Source organism: Corticium candelabrum, chromosome 2, assembly GCF_963422355.1.
Source record: "Corticium candelabrum chromosome 2, ooCorCand1.1, whole genome shotgun sequence".
NCBI classification, from domain to species: Eukaryota; Metazoa; Porifera; class Homoscleromorpha; order Homosclerophorida; family Plakinidae; genus Corticium; species Corticium candelabrum.
In genome coordinates, this window is record NC_085086.1 from 10,160,520 (window position 1) to 10,173,019 (window position 12,500).

The window sequence follows — 12,500 nt, forward strand, 5'->3', positions numbered from 1 at the left end:
AAATCACATCACTCTGAGGGTAGACTCAATGCAGTCTTGTTCCTCCCTAATCATTCCCGATTGTCGATCCTAACCTTATGCTTGTACTGTATATGCATCTAACACTGCAATAATATCTGTTTGATTTATTGCACACATGCAGTCAAAATGACGACTACATACTGTTAGTGTTGTCTTACTGCAGCACAACAGCCATACATACACGATTACAGTCAGAACAAAAGTTACTGTAGTTTCTCAGCTTTTATAAAGAATCTTGTAAGCTGCCCTTCCAACTCTTGCTTCCTTGCAAGCATCCAGTAGTGCTTTCCTTGTTGCGTGTTCCCTTTTCTGCCATTTGTCAAGAATAGCAAAGAGAATGTGATATGACTTTTTGTACTCCTCATATTGTGTAATCTCTCCGCCGTCAAAGCCCAGATAAATTGCAATTTGTGGTAATGAGGTCCTAACTTTTTTAGCAATCTGTTCAAGAAACAACAAGAATATCATTTCGATGCTGATGATACCAAAATGTAACAAGATCTTCATGTGTGATTCTGCACTGTGTGTGTGTGTGTGTGCACGTGTGTGTGTGTGCACGTGCATGAGTGTGTGTGTGTGTGTGTGTGCACGTGTGTGTGTGTGTGTGTGTGTGTGTGTGTGTGTGTGTGTGTGTGTGTGTGTGTGTGTGTGGTGTGTGTGTGTGGTGTGTGTGTGTGTGTGTGTGTGGTGTGTGTGTGTGTGTGTGTGTGTGTGGTGTGGTGTGTGTGTGTGTGTGTGTGTGTGTGTGTGGTGTGTGTGTGTGTGTGTGTGTGTGTGTGTGTGTGTGTGTGTGTGTGTGGAAATCAAAAAATTGGGTCAATTGCCTGAGTCAACTGTAGTGTCTTCTCGATATCATGTGTTTGCATGGGATCAGTACATCTATATGTACGACTCGTGCTTTTGTTTTATGAACTAGGAAACCAAGAACATGAAAACGAACTTAGAGTAGAGCAATTACTTTATCAAGTTCGACAGGTGTAAGTTCGGCATCATCTGAGTGTGTATCCTCTGGTGCTGCTGCTTGCTCATGCACGCCTCCACTGCAAGGTCCAGTTTCTTAACACCAACAACAAAGTAAAGGCATAAATAGCAGACGAACACCTTCAGTTAATTAAGTTCAAATGTACCTTGTCCGTAATCTACACACTATACACTTCACTAAGAATGAGCTATAAACTACAAGCATGCAGCAACCCAGAGACAATCAGTGACTAAAAAACTGGTGCTGTAGGACACGAGCTTGTTGACACCATCACTGCAAAGTGCGGAACCCTTCTTCAGAAGGACTTTGGCGTTACACTTCTGTCTGTCTCTCTGTTTGTGTCTGTTTGTCTGTCTGTCTGTCTGTCTTGTCTGCCTGTTTGTTTGTTCGTGTGTCTGTATGTCTGCTTTTATGTCTGTTTGTCTGTCTGTAGGATGTGTACAAGTAGAGGATCTGTAACAATAAAATAATCTGGTCTGTCTGTCTGTTTGTCTGTCTGTCTGTTTTTATGTTTGTTGGTCCGTATGTTTGTTTGTCTGTCTGTTTGTCGGTCTGTATGTCTGTCTGTTTGTCTGTCTGTCTGTTTATCTGTCTGTCTGTTTTTATTCTGTTTGTCTGTCTGTCTGTTTGTCTGTCTGTCTATCTGTCTGTTTGTCTGTCTGTATGTATGTTATTATACGTGCTTTAATAAAATATATATAACAGTTTGTGTAAATTTGGTTATACTAATCTGTGTCTAATTAATTGGTCTAGTGTGGTCATACAGCTGTTGCTAATCTTTTCAAGCAAGGAACTTACTACTTCCTCAGTGCTGGTATGTCTCATCATTTATCAAATATCTTTAATTGTGTGTGTGTGTGTGTGTGTGTGTGTGTGTGTGTGTGTGTGTGTGTGTGTGTGTGTGTTTGCATGAAATCAATTCCATCATCTATTGAGATACCTTGACATTGTAGCAACATAAAATTATGTTTGTTTACTCATCTGTCTGCTGGCCTGTCAGTCTGTCTGTCTGCTAGTTTACTGTTCTTGCATGTACACACATTAGCATCGTCTGTTAACATGTTGTGTGGTTTCAATCATGTGTAGGAATAATCATTGCATTTGGTGTCATCTACTTTCTTATGGCTGGCCTAACAGCCGGTACAAGCATCGCATCCGGACTTGTCATCCCAACTCTTACAATTGGTGAGCATTGCCATGCAGCTCTTCTGCATGCTTCAATACATTAGGTTACTATAACAAATGTAAGGCAATTTATGTATAATATATTAGTTATAATAAATAATTTATAATAAATAATATATTTTAATTTATGTATTACATATATTGTTTATTAACAATTCTTGTACTTTTGCTGTATTACTTGATTATCTGAAATCTATTGAAGTTATACTGATGATCACGTGTTCAACATTATCATTCATCAATATTTCTTCTTGTTGTCATACATTTTGTTGTGTATCCAGGAGGTTGTATTGGATGTGTGTATTCTATTGCTATCAATGGTTAGTGATAGTTTTGTGTGATATTGATGATTAGTTGTTTAGTGATATTTTTATGTGAATTAGAATGGATTAAACATCCTACTGGTCAACATGTTGCTGATCCTGAAACTCAACCCTCCTACTGGCTCAAGATACGCTTCGTTCAACAGACTGTTGCTAATTGACATCCTTCCTCCCTCATTGTGACAAACGACCACGACAACAACCACTCAATTAACTCACAACTTTCACATGCAACAAACAAAATTTTTATGCAAGTAAACTTAGATGAGGATAAGACACACAACACACCAGCAAAACAGTCTTTGTATGTTTTCAGTCCATTCTTGTGCTCGCCGAGTGCAACGCCGGCATCAGGGTCTTGCTAGCCTCGTCCCCAGACTCACGTGAGTCTGGGGACGAGGCTAGGTCTTGCATGGCGGCTATCAGTTCACTAAACATCATCGACTTAGTTTAGTCATGAAAGTAGATACATTGAGTGACAAGTACAGCAAAGTAAGCAAATTGGTTGTAACATATGACATGAGGTAGAAGGTTTGTGTAGAAGTGATTATATTACAGTGATTGATATCAATAAATTATTCTCTTGTTATAAAGTTGAGTAAGTGGCATGTTGTCAGGTAAAACACTTTTGATTAATTATAAACTTATGTAACATGTTTTTGGTTTCACAGTCTCTTCACCACTGGTCACCACAGACAGTCAGACAGAGACAGACAAACAGACAGAGAGACAGACAGATAGACAGACAGACAGAGAGACAAACAGACAGACAGACAAATTATTTTATTTTTACAGATCCTCTACTTGTACACATCCTAAACTTCTATGATAAACCAGTCCTTAACAGCGAAATACTTTAAAACATTAGTGGACTTGGATCTGTAGATTAAAGTCAAAAAGCTTGTCCATGTCATTCTTCCTTTCTGAAACTCTTGACAACTTTTTGAGGATTACTTTTTGCATGGCATCTTTGAAGAATCAAAGAGAACCGTTTCCTCCAAAAAGTTTTGAATTGTTCTGCTCTACAAAAGGCATCTTCCTCCATATGGCTGCACTGTTTTGAGAGAGTGTGTAAGAAGGCATCGGCTTGCAGGCCCCATCTACCAAAGTGCTCAAACACTAGTGGGATACACTTTGATGACGTCCATCCTGGTAGAATTTCTTCTGTATCCTTAAAGGTCTTCTTCTCTTCTCATGTGTGGGCAGCAAACCCATCCTCCCTGCTGGATCGTTTTAGAATACGTTGACTCCATGGGTGTGCCAATGACAGACAGACAGACAGACAGATAGACAGACAGTGCTCTTGATAGAAATTTCTTTGGATTTGAAATATATGTATTTCACAGACAGACAGACAGACAAAGACAGACTGCGACAGACAAACAGATGGACAGATGCACGGACCTCTGAAGGACAACCAATTGGACAGACAAAAGAATAAATAGATGGATAGACAGACAAATAGATAGGCAAACTGACAGACAGCCAGACAGACAGACAGACAGACAAACCAATGGATAGGCAGACAAAAAACAGAAAAAAAGACGGCCAAACAGAAAAAATGAACAGACTAACAGACAGACAGGCAAACGGACAGACAGGCAGACAGACAGACAGACAGAGAGACAAACTGACAGAGAGACAGACAGACAAACAGATGGACAGATGCACAAACGTCTGAGGGACAGATGAATGGACAGACAGGCAGACAAACAAACAGACAAACAAATGAATAAACAGGCAAAAGGACAAATGAACAGACGGCCAGACAGATAAATGAACAGACTAACAGACAGACGGACAGACAGACAGATAGACAGACTGATAGATTGACACACAAATAGACAGACAGAGAAACTGACAGACAGACATACAGAAACACAGACAATCAACATAAAAACAGATAATACACTCCATGCCATACATAATCACTCACCTATAATGAGCATCAAGCAATGGCCTGCGAGTTGAACGAATGTCACATTCAGCAACCATTGGATTCGCAATCTGAAACAAAACACCAAAACACATCATCACAAACAGAACCAAGACAACACACAGACATAAACACAAAACCGTTTTGTCTTGCTCCAGCTGTCGTATCATATCACCGATCACCTCAGCCCAACTATCTCCAGTCTCAGTGTCTGGAGCTTGCAGTAAGAACTCGGTGCCGTTGACAGTCGTCAGTCCAATGACATTCTATCAAGAAACGACAAACCTACACGTGTATCATGGCTCACTATACGGTAAACCTAAAGTGAAACGCAGCAATGAACACACATAAACGTATGGAGAAAATCAGAGAAGACTGTGAATTGGCATGCAGTCAATGTGGTTACACATAAAAATTATGTTTATCTATGAACGCCTGCTGAAGGCAACAGATTGCCTTGTAATCATCAATAATCTCATACAACCCAACACGTTCACTACACTCGCTTCCTACAGATCCTTCTCTTGTCTTAAACCAGGCATGGATGTATGGGGTGGCCCACCGATTTGGAGGGCCCCAGCCAGCCAGTTAGACTGGAATGCCCAGTCCACACGAGCAGTGGAACTTTTGCATAAGATTGTCTGTTAATTTGCATGTATAATTTAGAGTCCAGTTGAACGGAACTATCAGATGTAAGTATGTTAAGTCGTAACCTGCAAGCCTGTTTACACACAAACACACACACACAGACACACACACACACACACACACACACACACACACACACAACACACATGCACACACACACACACACACACGCACACGCACACACACACACACACACACACACACACACAAACACACATGCACACACACACACACACACACGCACACGCACACACACACACACACACACACACACACACACACACACACACACACACACAACCGACTGACAAGAAGACAAACACAAGGCAAGACATTGCACAGGCAACTAGAAAGCAAACTGACAGACAAACACAAAAACAAGCAGCAAGTGAATAAATGAGAATACAGACCAACAAACACAAAAACTAAGACAAACAGACAACCAGACTGATAAATAAACAAACAACACGAATCACAAACATCATGCACAATCACTAACCAACAGCTATTGACACGCCCATTTCTCTATTCCACACGCCAACGTCACACGTACCAGATCCATAAGGAAATGAGGACTACAACACAAAACATTCATTAACTCATTAAACTCATCAACCAACCAACCACCATCTACTCCACAAATTAGACAAACCAAATCTCTACTTCCTATCACCAAGCAGCACTCACTGTCATTGATGCTCCACAGCCTCACGCCTTCAAGCCTTCTCCACGTGCAATAGTCAACGACCACTTTGCAATGGCCAAACTCCAACTCTTGATGATATCAAATCACAGACTCAAAATTAGCTGCAAACCACACAGACATAACTGGCTCGATATAGACTTGATATTAACATAACGTCTAGTCCTTGTTTTAATTAATTATTTACCGTAATAAAATTTACCTCCGTCGAGCGTCGCTTCAAACGAAAGCTACGAAGCAATACTCATTGGGAGTAGCTTCGATCCGGAGTGGAGCAAATCTAGCTTTCCCCCAACCAGTCTCGTCTAGGTACGCAGAGTGTAGCCAAACACCGCGGCTGCCGACTGCTCTTTCTAGCGACCGTAGACAGGATAGAATCCGGTTCTAATTTTTCCAAAGCTATAGTTATAAATTCTGTATGTCTTTGTGTATCGCTTTACGTACATTAGCTAGCTACGGTATCAGTAGTCGGCAACGCGCGTTAGCAAGGAAGTCCCGTACGTAACGCGCGCACTACGCTCCACGTTTGTGCATACTACGGCAGTAACATTGGATGCTTGCAGATTTTTAGGTAGCGCTACTTGAAATACAACGATTCTGTTGTTTCTGATCAAAAATTGACGTCATTCTGGCTAGATGTTCTCTCATGTCGAACAGCGCGTAGTGATTGGCTGCCCAGCCATTGTCCCTCCTTGCCGCGTGCGACGCAAAGAATAATGCGTTGTGATTGGTCACTCGCTTGCATTCCATACATTCCTGAAGCGTGACACCCATATATGGTCATTTTTTGGCGTACAGTCAGCCAGCCGCAGAGATTTGGGGCAAATACAACCCCGTTAGTATACCGCTCCTCGCAAATCACGTGACTTCTTCAAAGTCCTGTAGCTTTCAATTACAACGGATGTGTACGCAAACGCTCTACCTAACGCGCGTTACAAATATATTAATTTGATGACAATAACAATTTATGTATATTTATTTACGTTGGCACTGTTTCTAGTCAAAACCTCGTACACCAGCTCATCTTGCACTCGCTCAAATTTATTTCTAAACTATCGATCACGTGACTTACTCTGACAACTTTCACTTCAATTCGTCGTTTTCTCCACTCTCAACAGGAATATCAAAGCTACGAACCACGTTTATCAATCTCGCAAGTCCAACCTCGCCAACTAAAGCAAGACAGACAAGTTCCGATTGAGAAATGAAGAAAAATCCATTCACGTCGTCGACATTTCAATGATTAACTGACTGGCATCGATAACCTTCTCGCTGATTTCCGTTATCAAACCAGATTTACTGCTACGCTTGTCCAAAGAGCAACGAACACGAACAAACATTTAAAGCTAGAAATTAAGCACAAACTCTCCCGGATGTTCAACGCTTGCATTCCTTTTTCCACTTCACCACTGCTCGTTCAAAATGCAAATCACGTGACTACTAATTAAGAAAACAACCTTCACGATCTAGTTTATGTTACACACACTAAATTTCACACCAAATTGTCTTTATACAAACACTAGAGATTATAATATAACAAATACACACAAATTGAAAGAAAATGCAAATATTAGTCACACTTAAGACTTTCTATTGAATAGTCACAACCCAACCCTCCTGCTGTGATGAGTTCTCCATTCTGAGTTGAGAATGCAGCATGTTCCACCCGTTTGTGTGTCATGAGTGGAAGAGGAAGCCATTTGGTAGATCTCTCATCATATAATTCTACAATATTAGAAGGAGAATAACACATCTGTTGTTGTGTCTCTCCTCCAGTCCCCACCAGTCTGTTACTGACTGACGTTAGTGTAGGCCAATATGTGGTTGTAGAGGGGATTGTTCTCCATTTTCTATCACGAACATCTGCACACTCAACAATATTACTAGAGTAACGTCCAGTCTCTCCTCCCCCTACAAACACTGTGTTGTTTATAATAACAGAAGAACAGGAACAATGCTTTGTTTGCATGTCATCCATCTTATACCAATGACCGCTGTGAAGGTCACACACACGTGCTGTGTTCACTCTCTTCCATGACTTAGTCTCACCACCCACCACATACAGTGAGTTGTCATGAAGAGCAACAGATACATGATACAACTGCAGTTCATTTGGTAGAACTGTGAGGAAACGCCATTTCTTGTCTTCATTCAAATGAAATTGTTCAATCACTAACTGATCTTTATCTCCATCCTTCACACACACCAGACACACACCTTGATGACACACTACATTCATGATGATACCATTCTTTCTGACAAACTTGTCCCACTTATCATGTTCATAAGTGAGAACATGCAGATTACCATCACGACCTCCTACCACTAGTCTGCCTTCAATCTCTCCCATTCTATTATATTCATTCATTCTAGGGTCATGAGGTATGTGTACATTCCACTGTGTCCATGATGGCAGACTGTCATTGATCTAGAATCAACACAACATGTACAATAGATGGAAACAAGAACAATTATAAAAATTTAAATAAAAATACAAACAAGTCAAACATCAGCTGTATTTGCATGTCTGTATTTAGTACAAAATAAACATTTTATAAAACAATCAAACTTCATATTAATTAACACATACATTACAACAACTGTCTCTTATCAACTATACTTTACATGCAATAATTTACTGTAAGTATGTCCGTGCAAAGTAAAAGGTTTGTGAAAAAGACTAAACACGTTGATATCAACAAAGGTAATGTGTCTCACTGTGTCCGTGTCCGTGTGTGTGTCCCCGTGTGTGTGTGTGTGTGTGTGTGTGTGTGTGTGTGGTGTGTGTGTGTGTGTGCGTGTGTGTGTGTGTGTGTGTGTGTGTGTGTGTGTGATGCATGTGCATGTGTATGTGTGTGTGTGGTGCATGTGTGTGTGCATGTGTGTGCGTGCATGCAAGTGTGCGTGTGTGCGTATGAGTGTGTGTGCATGCATGTGAGTGTGTGTGCACACATGTGAATGTGTGTGCGTGTGTGCATGTGTGCATGAGTGTGTCACTGTGTGCATGCACGCGTGCATGTGTGTGGCAGTGTGTGTGTGTGTGTGTGTGTGTGTGTGTGTGTGTGTGTGTGTGTGCATGTGTGCATGTACATGCGTGAGCGTGTGTGTGTCACTGTGTGCGTGCACGTGTGCAAGTGTATGTGGGAGAGTGTGTGTGTGAGAGAGAGTGTGTGTGTGTGAGAGAGAGTGTGTGTATGCGTGTGTGTGTGTGTGTGTGTGTGTGTGTGTGTGTGTGTGTGTGTCGTGTGAGCAAGTGTGTGTGTGTGTGTGTGTGTGTGTGTGTGTGTGTGTGTGCGTGTGTGTGTGTGTGTCATGTGAGCAAGTGTGTGTGTGTGTGTGTGTGTGTGTGTGTGTGTGTGTGTGTGTGTGTGTGTGTGTGTGTGTGTGTGTGTGTGTGTCATACGTTTGTGTGTGTGTGTGTCATATGTTTGTGTGTGTGTGTGTGCGTGTGTGTGTGTGTGTGTGTGTGTGTGTGTGTCGTGTGTGTGTGTGTGTGTGTGTGTGTGTGTGTGCTGTGTGTCGTTTGTGCACGTGTGTGTGTGTGTGTGTGTGTGTGCACGTGTGTGTGTGTGTGTGTGTGTGTGTGTGTGTGTGTGTCCGTTTAGACAGAAGCAAATAAACATTTCCTAAAACAATCAAACTTCATATTAATATTAACACATACATTACAACAATTGTGTCTTTAATATCAACAATATTCTTTTAAAATAAATCAAATTTTTTATTTCCATAATTGCTCTAAATGTATTTAGTTATCAACATAATTAATTATTATTAATTTCTTTTCATGTGGTTTGTTACATCAAACTCACCTCATCTGCAGAAAGAAGCTTCGTCCTAAATGCCATGTTTGTCAGTTCTTCTCCTCTCATCTTCACTTCAGCTGTCACAGCTCTTCTGTTTGCTTTCTCGGCTTCTTCTCTTGCCTCTTGAGCTTCCTCTCTTGCTTCTTCTGTCTCCCTTCTTGCCTCTTGAGCTTGAGCTTCCGCTGCAGCAGCTCTCTTCACGGCTTCTCGTTTTTCTCTGTCCAAATCAGCCACTTGAACCAACAACATCTCGACTCTTCTTTGAAAACTTTCCTTTTCACTTTTTCTACTCGCTCCTAATCAACAATTAGAAGAATATATTAGAACCAAACAGTCTCATTAAAATAGCTCACCTTGTGCAAGGAGTCGCACTCGTTGAGGATCCTGCATCAGTCGATTGGCCACATGTGATTGGCCGACACAGCAGAGAATGTCACAGAATGTATCAAACATCTCTGGTGGTTTGCTGGGAAGAATGCCAACAATCAGACGACGAATCTTTTCTACATGAGAGAGACTGTCTCTGCTGAGTGTGTCAAAATCATCATTTGATATCAAATTCTTCTCATACAAACAACCAAGAAAGAAAGAGTTGCAACGCAGTCGTTTGGACAGAAACACGTAGTTGTGTCTAAGAGCAGGCCACGGATCGTCATCATCTTCAATGTCTGACACCAAAGGATGTGTGTGATATGTGATATGTGATGGGCGTGGCCATGGTTCTGGCTGTTCTCCTGCAATTTCAACTTGTTTGACATCACTTTGTATGTCACGTGATACACACCCCAATGCTTCACCTAACAGATTGTGTTCACCTTCACTAACTGTAATACAATTTCCTGCAGCATCTCCAACTTCTAGTATAAAATTTTGTCATTTTAATATCAAACAAAATTACAACAACAACCAACCTAAGTCAAAGTCACGTGCTGTTGTCCCACCGTCACGTGCAGCGCTAACTGATGGGCGTGGCGAAGAGCTCACGTCACTTTTGCCTCTTACATGACCACTCACACTAACTTTGATGCTCCACTTTGCACTCTCCACTACATCTATTCATTAAAATGTTAATTTATGATGAAATAATATGAGAATGTTAGCATACAAGTCAGCTAACCTTCTTTACCCATAACTTCTCTTGTAATGTGTTGCCGTCCTGTCTGCAGATTACTTGCACACTCATCTGTACAAACCACGCCTCCTCTCTTCATAACGTCTCTAGCGATATGCGACTGATCTGCTTGTTTGAGCACCTCGCAAAATCGATCGACGGCGTTTTCTTTGTATGGCAGGATATCGTAGAGCAGCATTCGCGCGCTGTCTTGCTCTGTAGAACATTGTCTTAGTTTGCGAGCTTCTTGCATAGTCACAAGATTACTGGCGACCGAATGTTCTAATAGCAACGACGGACGCAACGTTTCAACAAGTTCCACGATGTTGCGAGTAACGTATCGCTCATATTCATCCGACATGCTCAAACGGAAATGACATCACAAGTCGATGTTGCAACAAAATCGTACGTCTAGAGTAGAGAAACAGTGCAGTGACAATGATCGACAGGGTCTTGCTGTCAGCACTAGCAAATTCCCTCGATTCGTTGATTCTAGAGACAAACAGACGACCTACTCAAACCAAGGCTGCAGTCAAACTGATGACGGGTACCTGCAGTTAGCGCGCGCTACAGTTGTTACTACAAGCGGCTACTGTACAGAAAGAAAAAAGAAAATCAAATCAAATCAGATCCCGGGTAATAGGCCTAATAGGCAAATTATAAGGTGCGGCAAAGCTACATGTTGTAAAGAGAAGAAAATGAGTACAAATTAAAATAAGAAAACTAATTAGTATATATTACTTATTGTCGAGCGTAGCGAGGCTTCTAATCCGGGTCGCACGAAAAAGGGGCGTGGTCTTATATGGCTCTCCTTCGAGCTCTTTTGTATATATACTTAGGTGTGTGTGTGTGTGTGTGTGTGTGTGTGTGTGTGTGTGTGTGTGTGTGTGTGTGTGTGTGTGTGTGTGTGTGTGTGTCAAACGTTTCTATATAATTTTCATCCTAAAATTCGGATTCATTACAATGCTTGTCACAACAGCAACAAACACCACCATACAGTGAACAAACTCAAACCCGTAAAACAGTCAGTCATGCAACCCAACTACTAAACCTTGTGACATGCTCCTGCTCTACAGACGCACTGTCAAACACTTTAATTAACTGCTCAACACATTCTAGTGTTGAAAACTTCACGTACACTGCTAATAGACGACAATACAAGAATAATAAAAACATGAACCTAGAACAGTTCATTCCTCTTATCCAATCACGATCAACTTGAAATGTACGATATCCCACAAAATCCTACAAACGAAATCATGTGTGCAGATTGCCTTTGTCACCCACAAACGTAAACTGCTCAAATGGCTCTCCTTCCCCACCATGCAGAGCACCTACAGAGAACACAATTTGATAGTTAGACGTACTACACCTCAAAGACTTCTTAACACAATCATCACTAATACTGTACACACATTATCATGTATAAAGGTAGGTAGGTATATATGTATGTATTTAAATATCTATGTATGTATGTGTGTAGATATATGTAGGTATGCATGTAGAATGTCTGTAGCTATGTGTGGATGCATGTACACCTACATATCATGTCTGTGGCTCAATTGGTTAGAGAGTGCATTTGGAGAATGGAAACATTAGAGACCTTTGAGTCAGAAGTTCAAGTACGATACGGGCACAGACGTAATCCTCTTAGGCAAGGAACTCACATGCAATTACCTCTCTCTATGGATCGTTTCTGTTAAAACAATTAAGGCAAATGCATAGTGACTGTTGCTTCTAGAGTTACATTGTAGCAAGTGCATAGTGACTGTTAACCTGGGCGCT

General features: G+C 41.2%; 3 protein-coding genes and 1 long non-coding RNA gene across 7 annotated transcripts in view; 1 reads left to right on the top strand and 3 right to left on the bottom strand.

Moving 5' to 3' along the window:
- Positions 1-124: 124 nt before the first annotated feature.
- Positions 125-2,726, bottom strand: LOC134176612 (uncharacterized). Its single transcript, XM_062643280.1, has 3 exons — positions 2,591-2,726; positions 980-1,077; positions 125-462 (listed from the first exon to the last, which is right to left on the bottom strand). Exons 1-3 carry the CDS (start codon positions 2,673-2,675, stop codon positions 238-240), a joined length of 408 nt encoding a protein of 135 aa, XP_062499264.1. The 5' UTR covers positions 2,676-2,726; the 3' UTR covers positions 125-237.
- LOC134176614 (uncharacterized) lies at positions 1,480-3,424 on the top strand. Of its 2 annotated transcripts, XR_009969300.1 has the most exons (4): positions 1,480-2,188; positions 2,470-2,508; positions 2,572-2,866; positions 2,917-3,424. It is a non-coding gene; the product is annotated as an uncharacterized LOC134176614 (long non-coding RNA). The 2 variants fall into 2 exon arrangements; XR_009969299.1 differs by having other exon boundaries at positions 2,470-2,866.
- Positions 3,425-7,174: 3,750 nt separating this feature from the next.
- LOC134176610 (uncharacterized) lies at positions 7,175-11,251 on the bottom strand. Of its 3 annotated transcripts, XM_062643279.1 has the most exons (6): positions 10,722-11,251; positions 10,516-10,656; positions 10,402-10,461; positions 9,958-10,338; positions 9,611-9,900; positions 7,175-8,226 (listed from the first exon to the last, which is right to left on the bottom strand). In XM_062643279.1, exons 1-6 carry the CDS (start codon positions 11,074-11,076, stop codon positions 7,369-7,371), a joined length of 2,085 nt encoding a protein of 694 aa, XP_062499263.1. In that variant the 5' UTR covers positions 11,077-11,251; the 3' UTR covers positions 7,175-7,368. The 3 variants fall into 3 exon arrangements, with proteins under 3 accessions (XP_062499263.1, XP_062499262.1, XP_062499261.1); XM_062643278.1 differs by having other exon boundaries at positions 9,958-10,458; XM_062643277.1 differs by having other exon boundaries at positions 9,958-10,461.
- A 418-nt stretch (positions 11,252-11,669) lies between these two features.
- LOC134176613 (RAC-beta serine/threonine-protein kinase B-like) overlaps positions 11,670-12,500 on the bottom strand; it is a 5,202-nt gene continuing 4,371 nt past the window's right edge. The window contains exon 6 of the mRNA XM_062643281.1: positions 11,670-12,049. Within this exon, the coding sequence (XP_062499265.1) occupies positions 11,973-12,049 (77 nt within the window). The 3' untranslated portion in view covers positions 11,670-11,972. The remainder of the gene's footprint in view (positions 12,050-12,500) is intronic.